This window comes from Pseudorca crassidens, chromosome 18 (genome assembly GCF_039906515.1).
Source record: "Pseudorca crassidens isolate mPseCra1 chromosome 18, mPseCra1.hap1, whole genome shotgun sequence".
NCBI classification, from domain to species: Eukaryota; Metazoa; Chordata; class Mammalia; order Artiodactyla; family Delphinidae; genus Pseudorca; species Pseudorca crassidens.
This window is the reverse complement of record NC_090313.1, coordinates 59242552-59259577: the sequence shown is the minus strand read 5'-3', so window position 1 is coordinate 59259577 and position 17026 is coordinate 59242552. Positions and strand designations below refer to the sequence as shown.

The 17026-nt window shown below is 49.0% G+C and overlaps 1 protein-coding gene across 1 annotated transcript in view; it reads left to right on the top strand.

Annotated features, from left to right (window-relative positions):
• The first annotated feature begins 355 nt into the window (after positions 1 to 355).
• Positions 356 to 17026, top strand: part of ERICH6B (glutamate rich 6B) — a 43114-nt gene continuing 26443 nt past the window's right edge. Inside the window, exons 1-3 of the mRNA XM_067713188.1 lie at positions 356 to 710; positions 9605 to 9705; positions 15770 to 15825. Of these exons, the coding sequence (XP_067569289.1) occupies positions 367 to 710; positions 9605 to 9705; positions 15770 to 15825 (501 nt within the window). The 5' untranslated portion in view covers positions 356 to 366. The remainder of the gene's footprint in view (positions 711 to 9604; positions 9706 to 15769; positions 15826 to 17026) is intronic.

Sequence of the window (17026 nt, the reverse complement as noted above, 5' to 3'; positions counted from 1 at the left end):
GAGTAAGTCTAAGTTTTCTCTAATGACTGCACCACTAAACACCGATGGCTCCTTCACTTCCCAGCTCTCCTCACTGACTTCATATTGTGCAGTCATTTCAAAGGCACTGCCTTCAGATGTGGTCTCTCCAACCAGCTCCTGGAGGTGTAAAACCTCTGCCTTCTCTTTTTGTGCCTTTTCACAGGCCACCATGTACTGATATGCGTACTCAAAGGGCCATCCCAAGACCACGGAATGCAATGAGTGAACGACATGCAGTAGGTAATTCCTGACTAATGGGGTCTTATTCCTTTCTCGGTTACCAGGATGACGAAGTAGTGACTCCGCCTGCTGCAGAAGGCTTTCCTCTGCTAAATGCCTCCCAGCATGTCTGCTAGAAATCTCCAGCCATCGGGAGCATCACCTCCTCACCCTTCCACAAGTTTCCACCGCTCCACGCAGACCTTGTCTTCACAGGAAGAAGATACTGAAGGAGATGAGGAGAGTTCAGTGGAAGAATTTTTATTTCTTCAAGAGTTAGAGAGCCCGGAGGAATACCAGTACCCGGAGGAGGAGGAAAATTATCTGAAAGGAAAGGAGTATCTGGATGAAAAGGAGTATCTGAAGGAGGAAAAGTATCTACAGAAGAAAGAGCTGCTGGAAGGAAAAATGTTTCTGTATGAAAAGTTTCTGGAAGAGGGTGAGTATCTGGGGCGAACGTCCCATACATGGTAGTTCTAGTGCATCACGATGTCCGGGAAAAAAGAACAGGCTTGAGATACAGCCAAAGCGTAAATGATCGACCCTACACACCGCGCTGGCAGACTCATGAATCATTTCTGACCAAGTTCTACTCACAACTTCAAGAGCTGCGCCCCCAAGCACTGAGCCTACGGAGCAGACAAGGAGACCTGATGAACGGGAAGCGCCTGTTCGTAAAAAACAAAATAAGGCAAACAGAAAACACCCCCTAACTTGTATCTTTTCTTTTTCCTTGTTGCACAAGTAATACATGTGCGTGGTAGATGTTTGAGAAACTGTATATTCATAAAAAGAAGAAAGCAAAAATCACTCCCATTCAGAGATGATAATCGCTTTTACACTTTGGTTATGTCCTCCCCAGACACTATATAGTGCTTGCAACCTGCCCTTTAAGGTATACTTATTTCTATATTTCTGTATTATAATTACATATAGATATTACATACTTACAGGAATATCATTTCATGCTTTCAATTTTCTACAAGTCATTTTAATGGCTGCATCACATTGTATTATATTTTCAAACCGTAACATTTTAATTGATTTCCTATTACTGATCATTTATTGCTTCTGATTTTTTGGTTACTCTTTAAAACAGCACTTTGATAAACACCCTTAGAGCTAAATGTTATTCATGAGCTCTAATTATTTCCTAGCATACATTTCCACAATCTGTTACTAAGTCAGCAGAGACTAGTATGCTTCCCAGGGTGCCCGTTCAGCCCCTGGAAGGCATCATCTTACCCTGCTGGAGGGTATTTAACTTTGCAGTGATTTCTCTCATCCTAGAGCTGACATTTTTCCAATACTGTTTCTGCAGTTGGCAACTTTTCCTTAAGCTGGGTTTTATTATTGGCAGTGGTCTCCTTGTGCTGTTACTCCAAGTGGCTGATATGCATTTATTCCCAGGCCCACACAGTGTCTTCCCTCGATGTTATGACTGAATGGACATATCCAACCGGGAACGGAAAGTTAAAAATCCAGGTCATCTGCATCATCTTAATGTTGACCTAGAAACAGAACTAAACTATTTTTTCTGGATCCCGTCCTGTTACCAACCGCAAGCATCTCAGGGAGCTTGAATTTTTAAATCCCAGTCTGATTGCACACTGCCTACATCCTGAAAGCTGGGTGGATTCGGCAGCCACACAGGTGTTTTACCTTTACCTCCTCTGCATCAAATCAGATGTATTATCCTACATTCCTACTGCCCTCACTAAAGTTAGTACGTTGGAGAGCTCATTCCTCTGTTGCTGGGAAATTCTCTTTTCTGTCCGCCTCTACCACTGAGCTCCCTCTCAGAACCCTAATAACCCTGCTGTTCAAGTACCAAGTGTGATTCTAACACTGAAAACTAGCATTCAAGCCATTTCTTCTGCACAGTATGAATCAAGCATTCTTAACACGTCCCTGCTATGTGTCGGACCTTTGTAAATATATTACCCACTAGAATAGGACAAATACAGTGCTGTCAAGTGAATGGAACTGTGTATAAAGCAAAAGCTTTGAAAATAAATGCCCTGCTAGCAAAAATTGGAGAGGCACTGAAAAACCTGTAGGGGAATACGAAAACGCCTTTGAAGGCACATGGAAGCGTGTCTTAGTCTACGAAAACCCAGGGTGCCAAGCCAGACTATACAAAACAGATTAAGTTAAGAAGGGGTTTACAAGAGGATCTTAAATCTTCAAAAGAATTTACATCACGATTTCTTTATGTATAATTTCTCCCCAATACCTTTATGATGTAACTTTGTTTATCTCTTGTTTTGAACCTCAGAGCCTAACAAGAGTGCTTTCCTGACTCAGATCCTCAGTAAATGCAAACTGAATCAAATTCAGTTTCATTCATTTCACAAAGCCAGGCATATATATAGACATACACATGCACACACACACACCTTTTTTCTTGGTTTTTGTTTTTTGTTGTTGTTTTTTTAAATTTTTATTGGAGTAAAGTTGATTTACAACGTTGTGTTAGTTTCAGGTGTACCACAAAGTGAATCAGTCATACATACACATACGTCCACTCTTTTTTAGATTCTTTCCCCACATAGGCCATTATAGAGTATTGAGTAAGAGTTCCCTGTGCTATATAGTAGGTCCTTATTAATTATCTATTTTATATATAGTAGTGTGTATATGTCAATTCCAATCACCCATACTTATTTTTTAAAACGGCATTACAAATTAATCGGTGCCTATAAAATGAGCCCAAGAAATGACAAATGGGCTTCCATCTCGCATGCTGACGGATTAATTATTAGAGGTTAGTGGTGAAGCACTGCAATGAGAAGGATTTTGAGTCCTTGTCTGGGCTCAGCAGGAAAGTGTGCCACGATCCGCCAGTGATGTCTGCCACGGGATCAGGAGAGGAGAAAGGAGCGTGCACGCTATTTACTTGTCTATTTGGTGGCAGACATGAACCTGTCATAAAGAACACTTTTTTTTCTTCCTCTCTCAAGACCTTGACTGCATAGGTTTGAACACCAGCTCTCTCCCACTTATTAGTTGCATGAGCTTGGGCAAGTCACTTAACCTCTCTGTGTCTTAGTTTTCTTAGCTGTAAATTAGGAATAACAGTAGGTCTACCTTATAGGATGTTTGTGAGGATGAAAGGGGTTTAATTATGTAAAGCATTTTGAGCTATGCCAGGCATATAGCATTTTAAGACTATGTGTTAGCTATTATTGTTGTTATTATTATTATTATATTTTATTATTTCCTTACTATTGACTTGTGAAGGGTAAATTACATCCCCTGGCCACATTTTCCTCTTTTGTGAAATGGACAGAACAAAAACACAAGAGAAGATGCAATGAACTAGGGTGTGGGAGGAATCTAGGGCCCCCACCCAGCTACTCTGCAGGAAGGTCAGAGTCTCCCATTGCCCTGGACCAATCAGGGTACGTCAGACTAACACCCCTCACCCCCTCTCTTCTTTAAAAGAAGGGATGATCTTCTCCATGATTTGTGAGAAAACCCAATAAAATTAGATGAGCACCTGGAATGTAAATGTGGCATCGACTGTCACTGAATAATCAATACCACATGTGACTGATCTCCCGGGATTGGAACTGGGCGGTTCCAGATCATCTCTGTGAAACATGGATGTAAACCCTGTGGTGTCAGAGTCAGAAGACCCAGCACAAGGGTGGGCCTTTGACCTTGGGCATGTCAACTACCTGCTCCAAGTCTCCTTTTCCCCACGTGAAAAAATTCCTTGTGATTGCGGCAATTAAATGAAAGAACATTCTGGAAATGCTTTGAAAGCTCTCCCACCCCATACAACTGTCAGGTGTAAAAACGTTTTTCTGATCTCACAAGGTGCAGGAAGGAAGAAGTACGATCTACATTTCTGTCATGCTGTCACAGAACAGGAAACCACCCCCCAATAAGGCCCCTTTTGTTTATTTAGAACCCAAGACCTTCCTAAAGCTGAATTCTGCTCTGTGGCAAATAAGGCCGTAGAGATGTCACAGTATATTCGTTCTGATTCGTAATGTTCTTACCTAATGGTATTTTGATGCATATACTCGGCTGGATTTGACTTTCTTTCCCCTTGCTAGCTCCTCTTTGGCGGCTCTGAATGCTATTTGGCCGAAATGCTATAATTTGGTCGCCATTTCCAGTTGAGAGGTGGTGCCCCGAGGACCATTTCCAAAGGGGGAACCTAGCAATTCTGTGTATTTAATAAGAAACGTTTGGGATACACCGATAAGGCAGAGATGGGAGAGCCTGACAACCTGTCCAGCAGGAAAGTTCACAGATAGTGGCAGAGCTTCCCCATCAGGGTGCCATGAGTCGGCCACTACTGGGGGGAGATGCTGAGCCCCAAGACCAGTCGCCCCAGCCTCCACTCTGCTCCTGTACAAACAGTATCACTTTCTGTGTGTGTCTTGCCCTGAAGGTCGGGAGCACAGTCCAGTGGCATACGGTGTACAGTGTATATTTCGCAATCTGTTTCCTTCAATTTTCCAGCCACTCTTTACCCCCTGCCCCCTTCACAGATGTGGATCCTGGAGTTTGAGAGAGTGTATGTGACTTCTCCAAGGTCATGGAAAATAATTAGAGGGGCCAAGACAGCCTCCCAAGCCTTCTCTTCTTTCTCTTCTAGTCACTTCTCTTTCTTTTCTCCTTTCTTCCCTCCTTTCACCCTTTGTTTCTGCTTTTTAATAAATTACATGCATATTTTAATTTGAGAAGAGTAACATAAAAAGAAGCAAAATCTACTTTTGTTCATTTTTTTAGTGGAAAATTTGAAAAGTAGAAAAATAACGCCCAACCTACCAACATCCAAATATAAGTAAAGCTGATTCACATTTTATCATTTTTACTCTGTTCCTCCTGCCCTCGTTTTTTGCATGTTTGGTGGTTGTGGTCCTTGTTTTGTCCTGTTTTTACCACTTTAAATATGCTGTCTATAAAATAAGTCTGTATTTTACTTTTGTAACTCAGTATTGTCACTTCCATATTTGCCCGTATTGCTTAATTTTTGTAGATGTCATTTTAATAGCCAAGTAATATTCCTCAATAATAGTCTGTCTCATGGGTAAACTATGGATGTGTTGAACATTCAAGTTTCAAGTTCAAATTTTCTGACCGCCATCTCTTCACTACTTCCACTGTGCCATTCTCTAGAATCTATACTCTATTTTATCCCAATTGTACCTGAAATTCTTGATGTCCTATCTTTCAAAGCCAACGGTCAGGTGATTAAATGACACAAACAGAGTCTTTACAAGCAACTCATGCAGCTCAGTATCAAAAAAACAAACAACCCAATCCAAAAACGGGCAGAAGATCTAAATAGACATTTCTCCAAAGAAGACATAGAGAGTGCCAACAAACACAGGAAAAATAATTTTTAAAACATTTATATCCTCTGAACCTCAGCCACCTCTCCTGTACAGATAGATGTCCTTCATCCTGTGACAGAGGGAGGCCTCTGTAATAACTCAAAAGATTAACAAAGCAAATCTAAATGTCCCAAATCCATGATTTCATGAAAATTAGCTTCTTGAGTTCTAATTTTATCAAATTTCAACCTCATAATTTCTAAAGGAAACCATTAAGAGAGACAATGCTAACGAAAAGCAAAAACAGAAAAATTCTGTAAATCAGGGCCTCTCCACCCCAATCCCAGCATCACGTACCTAACAACAGATTTTTTAATAGAAAGATTCTTTTTTTTTTTCCAACATTGTCTTTCTGTTCTTTTTTCCAACAGAATTCAAGGCTCGTTCATCGCAAACCCCGCCTAGTCTTAAAGCAAGGTAAAAGTTTTTGATTTTTTTTTTTCTGATAAGTCAGGTGGAAGTTCATGCTTAGGGATGATGCTTCAGGAGCCTTTGCAGTCCCAAAGGTGGGAAGGGGGGGTGAGAGTGGGGTGGGCCGCAGGGAGCAGGACCCCCGAGGAAGGCGCAGTTCAGGCAGGGGTCTCCTAGAAGTCACACACAAAGGACCTCCCGATACAGCTCCCCTCTGCTGTTCAGCCACTCACAAGCTGAGGGACGAGTCCCAGGATCAGGGTCCTGGGCGCCCAGAACTACGGAGAGGAAAGGGCAGGGGACAGCTGAGTCTGGAGAGAAGGCTGAGCTGGGGAGAAATGGCCAAGGGCCCTGGCAGCGCTCGCAGTGCAGAGATGACTGAACAGCCACAAGGCAGTTGCCGTCTTCCTTGCTCAGGCATATTCCAAACTCTAAGTAATCGCGCAGTGCGTGTTCATGAAACTCCCGCCACAGGGCTTGGCCCACGCTAGACGGTCACTGACACCGCTGTGGACAGAAGCCTCTGTGTGCTCAGCTCTGTGGAAACCCATGTGGGGCAGGGGGCACAAGGCCTCTGATTCACAGTCCTCGTCCCCTACATCTGCCCCAAAGGATGACTGGGGGAAGGCAGTCATTGACCTCCACCGGTGAAGTGGGTTGACGCTAGCTACAAAGGAAGCCCAAGGCCAGCTGGGTTACGCTGAGAAGCAGGAACAAAACCCCAGCTCTTCTGCGCAGGAAAGACACAGGCTACAATTTGAGGGCACAGTACTCTGCACGGGGCTCCCCTCCACCTGGTGAGGCCAGCTCCCCACTCCCGCCCTCTACCGCCCCTCCGTTCCACGCTTCACGCTTCCAGAGGCTCCGCACCAAGTATCTGCCAGGTCCAGCCCTACTAAGGCAATCCCTAAGAGGCAGTGCTTTCCCGAGGCCCCTGCACCTCAGCTACTGATACTCACAGAGGAGCAAGCGACATGGCACTGAAGGGGCCTGACGGTGAAGCGACCCTCCGGAAGGCTGTGATGGAGAACAGGGACCCTGGAGCCAGGGATCCACACCTGCCTGGGTGTGAATCGCAGCTGCTCCACCCAGTCAGCTGTGTGCCACAGGGCAGCCACTTCATCTTCTGCCTCAGTTTTCCCACCTGTAAAATGGGGACAGGAAGAGTTTCCGACTCCTGGGGCCATGGTGAGGATTAAATGTACTAACTGACAGGGCGCACGTGGAGCAGAGGTTAGCACACGGGGCACGTGCGGTAAGGGCTGTGGATCGCTGGTATCCTTCGTTCTGCTCCCACGAGCCACCAAGAGGAAAACTTAGCATGTGCAGAACAAGGAGCTTGATTCCTGGTCAGCTTTACTCCAAACACAAGCACCCGTCCAATCTTTTATTCGTATTGCAGCTGAGTTTGTTTCCTGTTCTTTCCCGGGGCCCTGCGGGGAGCCTGGGGCCTGACCTGTGTCTGTCCCTGAGCAATTCAGCTTGCCTCCCCCGAGTCCAGGTCTGGGCCTGGGGGTGCTCAGAGAGGCCCTGGATTTTCCTCACACAAGGCTGCTGAGAGACCAAACCCTCCACAAACCCCTTTGGGCAAGAAGGGTCCCACTCGTGTTTCTTTGCTAAGGCAGGGGGGATGGGAAGGGACCAGACTCAGGTCAGGTGTTTCATGGGTCCCTTGTAAATGGGAAGGCCCCCTCTTCCACATGCGTCCCCAAGGTCCCCAGGCACATGCCAGGCCCCTTCCCCGCTCTGAAGCGGCTGCAGGAGCAGGCCTGGGATCTCGGGACAGGGGCTCCTGCTTGCAGCACCTCCGCATCGCCGACGGGGCAGGGAGGTGGTGTTTGGCCAGGCAGGCTGGAGCCCCAGTCCTGCTTTCCGGGTGCTGAGGCCACAGCAGAGCTCTGGCAGGCACCCCAGAAGCCCTGCAACGTCCCAGCCTGGGGCAGGCGTGGCAAGGAGGGTGCTGGGCAAGTGTACATGAGCATGGAAATGACCAGAGCGGCCCTCCATGACCTTAAGTATAATCCCTGTGTTTGTCAACAGCTTTGATTTGTCAAAGTCCATCCATGGGGACCTGCGTTATCTCCTTGGGTCCCCGTGGGCACCTGCTGAGTAAGGTAGGACAGGCATTATCCCACCAGAAGGAGAAGGAAACTGAGCCCCGGGGGGTCTCCTGATGTGGCCTTGAGGCCTGGAGCAGGGCAAGGACTGACACTTGCCTAAAAAGCTCCCCCTTCTCCACTAGTTGTTGAGCCCTGTGGTCACTTGACCTGAGACCAGAGCATCTTGCCACTTGCCCCCGGGGCCCCTTGCTAGTGGCGCATCCTGAGAACACAGCTGCTCTGCCCCAGCCCGCAGGCTGGCACGGACCCTCCCCCGGGTCCCCTCGAAGTGGCACAGATCTGCCTGGCACTCCCAGCAACGCTGAAGGGAGAACAGCTTTCTGGCTAGAGCAAGTTACCTCCTCTTCTCTTCCTCAACTCTTTGCCCCCAGCCTCAGACTGCGGCCCCTCTGCCCCCCACCCCCGATCCCTGCATCAGGAAACACTGACCCCGACAGGGAACAGGCCCGTCTCATGAAGGGCCACTGAACTTCTCATTCTCCCTCTACGAACAACGACAGCCAACACTGCCCACTCTCGTTTTGTCCTCACCTGTGCGGACCTGGGGGAGGGGGTACAATTACCAAAAAGGTGCGGAAACCGAGGCACAGAGAAGTTAGGTGGCTCACCCAAGGTTACTCCACTCTAGCGCAAGAGCCAACACTTCAGCTCGGACCGCCTGACACCAAAGTCTAGGTTCTTTCTGCCGCCACAGTCTCTGCCCACTGACAGGCCGGGCATCTCCCCTCAGGCCTGTCTCTGCCAATTGGGCCAGTTTCCACGAGATGGCTTCAGGGCCAAAAGCCCCTCTCATCTGTCTGAATCACAGGTTCTTGTCCCAGTTAAAAGGCAGAGATTCCTGAGGAAGGACACGATGTAGGTCGGGGTGCTGGGTCACCCCTTTTGATGCTGAGCTCCCGGGTAGCAGGGCCTGCGCCTCACACCCAGCGCCCTTTCTCGAAGATGGCGGTGTATGCAGTGGGCAGACTAGCAGGGACAGACGTCGGTGCTTGGTTTGAAGCGGCTGCTGATTTTTTCCGCTCTGCCTGAGGCAGCTCTGAGGCAAGAAGGACGACTGGAATGAGCAGGGTGGTGAGCCAGCAGGGACACAGAATGTTCTGGAAGGTTAGACTGTCCGGCACGGAGGCCTGGCCCATTGACTGGCCTTTGAAGGCACCCCCAGAGCCTGTCACTCTAAGTGAAGCTCCGCCTGGCACCCAGAATGGCACACAGGCCTATTTTCCACGGTCCACAAGGTGGTCCCTTCCAACCGGTGACAGTCACCACCAGGGACAGGCCGAAGTCCGCGGGGACTGGGAAGCAGCCGCCGCCACCACAACCTCCCCACAGGCCACAGCTCTGGGTTCCTAACCCGGCCCCTGTCTGGAGGTGGGCCGACCCTTGCTCCCCTCTGCTGCTGGCGTCCCTCGGGTGACCACCTTCTTTGCTGTCCCTCCTCCCACCCCCTGAACCTGCCAGCAGCAGTCTTCTCCTCAGTGACACGATGCCGTCTACATCCTTGGTGAAGCACGATGGAGAGTTCCTGGGCTTGCAGGACAAGAGCACGCAGACAGAGTGGAGCTGTGAAAGCCGGCAGGGTAAGGGACCCCACAGCCGGCATCCACCTTGCGGCCGGGCTCCTGGGGGCTTGGGGAGATGTGGCCTTGCGGGCATTCCATGGATGTGGAATATGGAGGCTGGAGTAGTGGCCATTGGGCTGATGATGCATATACTGCTTCCTGTGCCACCCTAACCCTGGGACCCCCTTCCTCATCCCAGACCCCCCTCAGAGAAAGAGCATCTGCAAAGTGCTAAGACAAACACCTTCTGCGATCTTCCCCTTGTCCCTTCATTAGTTTTCCTGTTCTTTTTTTTTTTTTTGCTGTACGCGGGTCTCTCACTGTTGTGGCCTCTCCTGTTGCGGAGCACAGTTTCTGGACGCGCAGGCTCAGCGGCCATGGCTCACGGGCCCAGCCGTCCGTGGCATGTGGGATCCTCCCGGGCCGGGACACGAACCCGCATCCCCTGCATCGGCAGGCGGACTCTCAACCACTGCGCCACCAGGGAAGCCCGGTTTTCCTGTTTTTGTTCTATATGAACACAGGCCCTATTTCCCTCGGGGACACAGGCCATTTCCTTCCCAGATTACAGGCTGGTTCCCTGAGGAGAGAGGCCATCTCCGAACAATCACATGGTGAAGGGACTGGGACCCACCCAGATTCTCCATCTCGGCGTGCGGTCAAAGCCAGCCCTGGTTCAGAACGAGCCAGGACCATCCACAGGGGGAACTTCTGTGGCCACAACTAGGAGACACTCAAGAGACAGCTGGGCAAGACTGCACTGAGGATCTTAATCCTCTGCCCCATGAAGCCCAAAGGTTCCTCGCCCTAGGATCCTGGGGGCGCAACACTGAATGGCATTTCTCGCCATTATCAATGATTTAAACCCAGCCTTAGTGAGACTGACCATCACAGAGTCACACGTGCGTTTCACATCTGTAGTCGTGGCGGCGGTAAATTAGATTCCCGACCAGCACCTCACTCCCCTGCCCCCATCCGTGCCTGCTACATTTTGTAGCTCAAATGTGGTGAAATGAAATTACGAGCCAGAAACCCTACGAGGGAGAGTGGAGTGGCAGAGGCAGGCCCACACAAGCCAGGAGTTCCATGGTGCCGGCTGCCAGCACGTGACGAGGAGTGTTTTACAGGCTAAATCGGTTCATGTGGGATTTTTATTAGTGTGTGTGCTCCGATGGAGCCCTGAAAACAGGAACCATTTCAGAGTCAGTAAGCATGACAGCTGGAAAAAATCTGAGCGTTTATCTAAATATTCATAAGCAGGATTCTCGAAGTCATTTACTGGGTAATCGCCTGAAAAGTGCCAATGCTAAGCTGGAAAGGATGTGGGAGAGGAGAAAGAGATAGGAGAAGCCTGGGGCGTGGGAGGGGAGTCACCAGAGCCTGTTCGTACCACTATGCGCCCACCTCCAGAGACAGACCCTCCGGAAATCACCGCTCCATTTGCCGTGTTCATTCATGATCCTTTTGGTCCCCAAGCTTCATTTCCAGAGCCAGTCATGTCTGGATCTAATTTAGGTTTTAAGCGCTCTGCCTATGTGGTCTGTAGGGGCATGTTTTGTAGCTAAGTCTTTTCCAGGACTGAGTTCCTTAAAGCCAACATGTATTTAGTGTTTAGCGAAAGTCTAGTCACCCGCAGCAATACCTACTGATCAGATCCTGTGATGTTGGTGGCCTGGACCAAAGGTGTGGACAGTGTTGGAGCAACTAAACCCAGGGTCAATGTCATACCCCAGGCTCCTGCAGAGACATGAGGGGATGGTGGCTACAGCAGAGATTGGAACACAAGGAGAAGTAAGCAACTCCCTAGAATTCGTGAAGGTTTTTCTTTTCCCTTCTGCCTATGGTTTACAATCAATCTTTTGGAGAGTGTTCATAATAATTGGGCAGAATTTGCTGGCAACAGGTAACTGATTGTGTCTGGACAGTGGAATGGGGCAAAGAGGCTCATTAAGAGACTCCTCTGGAAGAGTGAACCGCTGTAAGAGGAGGTAACCGGGGCAGGGGTGCAAGGGGAATCCAGGAAGCATGGAGCCCCAGGAAGGAGCTCAAAATCGAGGTAAGAGGAGGCAGAGGGCCCCTGCCACGAAGAAAAGCCAGTCCTTTTGCAGCTGGAGGACAGAACACTAAGGGTTCCCGAGCACGGTGGATGCAAAAGAGAATCTGCTTTTAGCCCAGGGCAGAAGCCACCCATCCACTTGTTGGAGAAACACAGTCAATCAAGGCAAAAGCAATTCAAAGTGCTGACTGAGGGCCCCCAGGAGTGAGCGGAGGTGAGAGTGTTAGCAGTGTCACTCCTCTGGGTCCAGGACTGTACATCCCCAGCACCCGGTGCCCGTAAAGACGCAGATTCCCAGGCCTTCTTATCACCATCCCTGCCTCGGCCTTAACGAGATCCCAGAGGATTCCAGGCACAGGAATGGTGGAGAACCAGAGAACCTCTAGGATAGAACAGATTTCATGGGTGCTAGTTTCCTATTTCTAAAGCATTTTTTATTACGGGACTATTCAATTCCAGTGCGCCAGAAACAGCATTTTACATGGACTCTACAAACAGCACTTTGAACCAAATATGGAGGTGTAACACCCAGATAAATAAATCCTTGAAACCTATTACTACAGAGAGTGGCAGGTCTGACATGGAAGGAAGGCTAAAGGCACCAGGAATGTCTCGTGGCTCGTGTGAGGAAGCAGGTGGAAGGCCAGAAAGACTAGTTATGGCCTCAGGTGTCCACCCAGCCAGGCACAGAGCAGGGTCATGAACAAAGTACACCAGAAATTCTAACACAGAGCATTATAACCCTGCTTGTAGAAATCCTCAAGACTTGGCGTCCTGCACACAGTAAGCGCCTATAAATATTTGTCACATACTTGCGGAACTGCTGCTGAATCCTCAGCAGGCTCAAGATCAGCTATGGTGATGAGAAGGTAGATGATGAAGAGACAGTCTTGGTTAGAAAGGAGCTGTGGGGCTTCCCTGGTGGCGCAGTGGTTGAGAGTCCACCTGCCGATGCAGGGGACACGGGTTCGTGCCCCGGTCTGGGAAGATCCCACATGCCGCGGAGCGGCTGGGCCCGTGAGCCATGGCCGCTGAGCCTGCGCGTCCGGAGCCTGTGCCCCACAACGGGAGAGGCCACAGCAGTGAGAGGCCCGCATACTGCCAAAAAAAAAACAAGAAAGGAGCTGTGTATAGAAATATGTACACATGGAGACACTATGTATAGAAACGTGGGTGAGGAAAAACAGAGAGGGGCAAGTGCTATCAGTTGGAGTAGCTACTTCAAGTCACCTGGCCAAATGAAGAAGAGGGTTGGAAAGCTCCCCAAAGTGCAAAGTAGAGGCCTTCCCTGGTGGCGCAGTGGTTGAGAGTCCGCCTGCTGATGCAGGGACACGGGTTCGTGCCCCAGTCCGGGAGGATCCCACATGCCGCGGAGCAGCTGGGCCGGTGAGCCATGGCGCTGAGCCTGCGCGTCCGGAGCCTGTGCCCCGCAACGGGAGAGGCCACAGCAGTGAGAGGCCCGCATACCGCAAAAAAAAAAAAAAAAAAAAGTGCAAAGTAGTGTTTGCACAGAGTTCCTTTCAGTGGACTCGGATTTTGAAAGATCACATGCAGAGGTTAAAAAAGATATGATTGTTACCTACGATAAAAGTAGGAAAATGTCTCAAACTTTGAGAAAAGTGTCAGGAGAGCTGAAGTCCAGGGTAAACGTATTCTTACCAAAAAGTAATAATAATAATACTGCAGGCAGCAACAAAAGAAGGGGGGTCCTTTTCAAATATGATTCGGGCAAAAAGTAGATCAAGGCACACAGAGCCACTGTTTAGTGCCTGCTGAGGAACAATTCAAAGAAAATCATGTTCTTCCACCGCTACTGAATTCTGACTTCTCTGTGAAAGAAGATGATCTTCAGATTGAAAAGGGTACAGCAAAGTTAAGCAAGAAATAGCAGACACCGGGAGGGCTTCCCTGGTGGCGCAGTGGTTGAGAATCCGCCTGCTAATGCAGGGGACACGGGTTTGAGCCCTGGTCTGGGAGGATCCCACATGCCACGGAGCAACTGGGCCCATGAGCCACAAGTACTGAGCCTGCGCGTCTAGAGCCTGTGCTCCGCAACAAGAGAGGCCGCGATAGTGAGAGGCCTGCGCACTGCGATGAAGAGTGGCCCCCACTCGCCGCAACTAGAGAAAGCCCTCACACAGAAACGAAGACCCAACACAGCAAAAATTAATTAATTAATTAATAAACTCCTACCCCCAACATCGAAAAAAAAAAGAAATAGCAGACACCAAAGATTGGTGAGGAGATCAGAAAAGAATTGTAACTGCTGTGTCCTGACCGAGATAAAGTCTACCCCAGAATATCTACAGAGAGAGAAGAGCTTAATCATGTTTATGGTTTTTGAAGAACTGGGGAAATGAGTCTGTGACCAATCTGGGGCAAATAACTGAGAGCAAAATGACCACAAGGAACCAGCATAGGATCAATAAGAACAGATCAAGTAATACTGGCTTTTAGGTCACTTTTTGGCAAGGTTATTAGATCAGGGAACCGTGGAATTTGGAGGCCCGAATTCCAAAACACATTTCTTTTTCAAAGCCTTCCTCATGTTCCTATGGACGACATAGACAAATACCAGGTAGATGCTAGTGCAAGACAATGGCATGATCGCTATTGAATAACCATCCAGAGATACTGTTTAAGGATCAGAGTCAACCCAATTTCCAGTCAGGAGCCGCAGGGCTCTGTCCAGTCTGTATCCACAGACTTGGATACAGATGTAGGAGGAATATTTATATCTGTACGTGAGTGGCAGCTGTTGGGTGATGCCAATAATGTGATCAGATTCTAAAAGTTCTTGACAGGCAGAAACACTGGATCAGGACTGGCTAGATAAAACAGAATAGTAATTTAGATTAGACCCTGCTCTTAAGCCCACAAAAACAGGATGGAGAAGGACAAGGGGGGAATGCCCTGTCTGTTGTAGATGATTTACTCAACCACAGGCTCGATAAGTCAATGGTATGACTGGTGTGACTGCCAGAATAGTTAATATAACCAAGAACAATTAAAAGGTTATGTAGAGGGAGACGGGTCCTGCTCTAGCCTGCACTGCAGAAGCAACCCTGGGGCCGCTGTTCACTTCGGGGGATTCCACACTCTATGAGGGTTAGAGGCAGACTGGCCGGGGCTCGAGGAGAGGGTGGTGTTAGGCCAACCTGGAGACCACATCGTACAAAGAACTGCTGAAGCAAATGAGGGCGTTAAGTCTGGAAGACACGTGACTCTGAGACAGGATAACTGCCTTCAACTACCTGATGATCTGACACACAAAACCAAGACCTGACCTCTCCATCTGCACGGAAGGGCTAGAACAGGGCCAGCTTGTGGAAAATTAGTTAAGAAATAGACATGATTCCCAACAGTCGGAGCCATTTATGGTAGGATGCGCGTCCTTAGAAGTTGGAGAGCTCCCTGGCTGCGGAGGGCTCGGGCTCAGCTGATGCACTGGCAGCGCTGATCCTGCCCAGGTGGGGAGGCTTCTCATCACAGACGGAGCTCAAATCCTGCCGCTCCCATGAGAGGGGAGGGGGCAGCTTGCCTCTGCTTCCTTGCCATTAGGAATGGAGAGTGTGTGTGTGTGTGTGTGCGTGTGCGTGTGTGTGTGTGTGTGTGTGTGTGCACGCGCGCGCGTGTGTTTGGGAGTAGGGAGAAGGACAGGTAGGGGTGAGGGAGCAAAAAGGAGCAGGGATCACAAAATTCTAGAAAATATAAAACATGGGTAACCAAGAACTTTACAAAAGTTCTCAAAAACCACAGTAGCCTCTCGTGGCATAACCCAGTGCATCTGTACTCGCCAGCCCCCACGCTTCCCCGCCAGCCCCCATCATGCACCTCTCCGGGAGCTCTTGACAACACAACACGAGAGATGCCCACTTCCTACAGCGACAGGCGGACGCCATTATGAGTCTACACGGCCTTGAGGCCACTTGGCTCTATGGTTCCTGCAGCTCTTCCTCCTACAGGAGGAGGAATATCCCTAAGGTCTCCCCTCAATCCCAGCCATCCTCTCTGTCCTGGGACCAGAGAAGAAGAACACCGAGGGCCCACATTTCCCAGTCACTGTTCACTGCAGCCCCAGAGTAAGTCAGCAAAGCTAAGAGGAGGAGGCTGGCAGAGGGAGCGTCCAGCAGACGCCAGCTGTGCCCTCCAGCCCGTTTTCTCCTCTATGGATCAGACTTGGGTGCCAAGAAAGAACCTCAGACCCTAAGCGTCCAACATGAACCCCCTGGAAAGCATAAGGTTGAAATTGTTAACGGCCACCCTCTTCTGTCTTTTAACAGTACCTTTAAAATCAAAATCTCAAACAGAGGAAGACTCAACAACGATGCTAACCCCCTTAAAGTCTGATTCACAAGGTATCATTTTAATTTTATAGTTCTACGATGATTTTAAATAACTCCCGGAGGGTACGAATCCATCTTTGAGATGGGAAGAAGCACAGAATTAGCACACCCTGAGCCAGAGAGAGTCCTCTTCTGACCATTGTAGATTACGGTAGCCTTCATTAAGGCCAGTGGCCAAGGCATTATTTCTAGAACGTGGTGTCAGGGGTCAAGGCTCAGGGAAGAAACTTGGCCAAAGGGTAAAATGCTTTTAATTTTGAATTAAAATTGAGTTTTGAAAGGGGAGGAAATAATATCTACCACTGGAGTTAGGAGGGGAGATAATGGATTATCCATACTCAGTTCATTCCGTGACATGTACTGTGCATCTGCTGATATTTACTGTATACCTACTGTGTACTGGGCAGTAGTCTGTCCATCTTTATATGGACAAAGCCATCCTACCCTCTCAGAACTTAAACTCTAGTGGGAAAGATGAACTATGAACAGACGGAGGGGAATCAACGTGTGCTGGGCATAAGCTACAGGCCTCCAACCGCTGACCGTCATGGGAGCCTCTTACCCTACAATACGCAGTCTCCACCCTGGTCTCCCAGACATTTAAGGGTTAACAGTTCACCGAACCACATCCTATTCATCATTTTTCCTATTTGTTTTCAGCCTTTGTTCCCACTGAAGAACCGGAAAAGGCAGGAAATGGTCAGAGTCCCACATAACCTATCCAAAGATCCCTGCTCCCCGCAGAGCAGCCGGGGCTGGGGATAGCGCCCTGGGCGGGTGGGTGCCTTGCTGGTCCAGCTGGTGCCGAGTCCTAGAGAGGACCGAGGGACATGCTGGGCACACAGTCCCTGAACCTATATATGTTTCTCTGTCCTTAACTGTAAAAGGGAGCTAGAACAAGAAACAGAGAGAGGGTCTCGGGAGCGAGACAGAATGA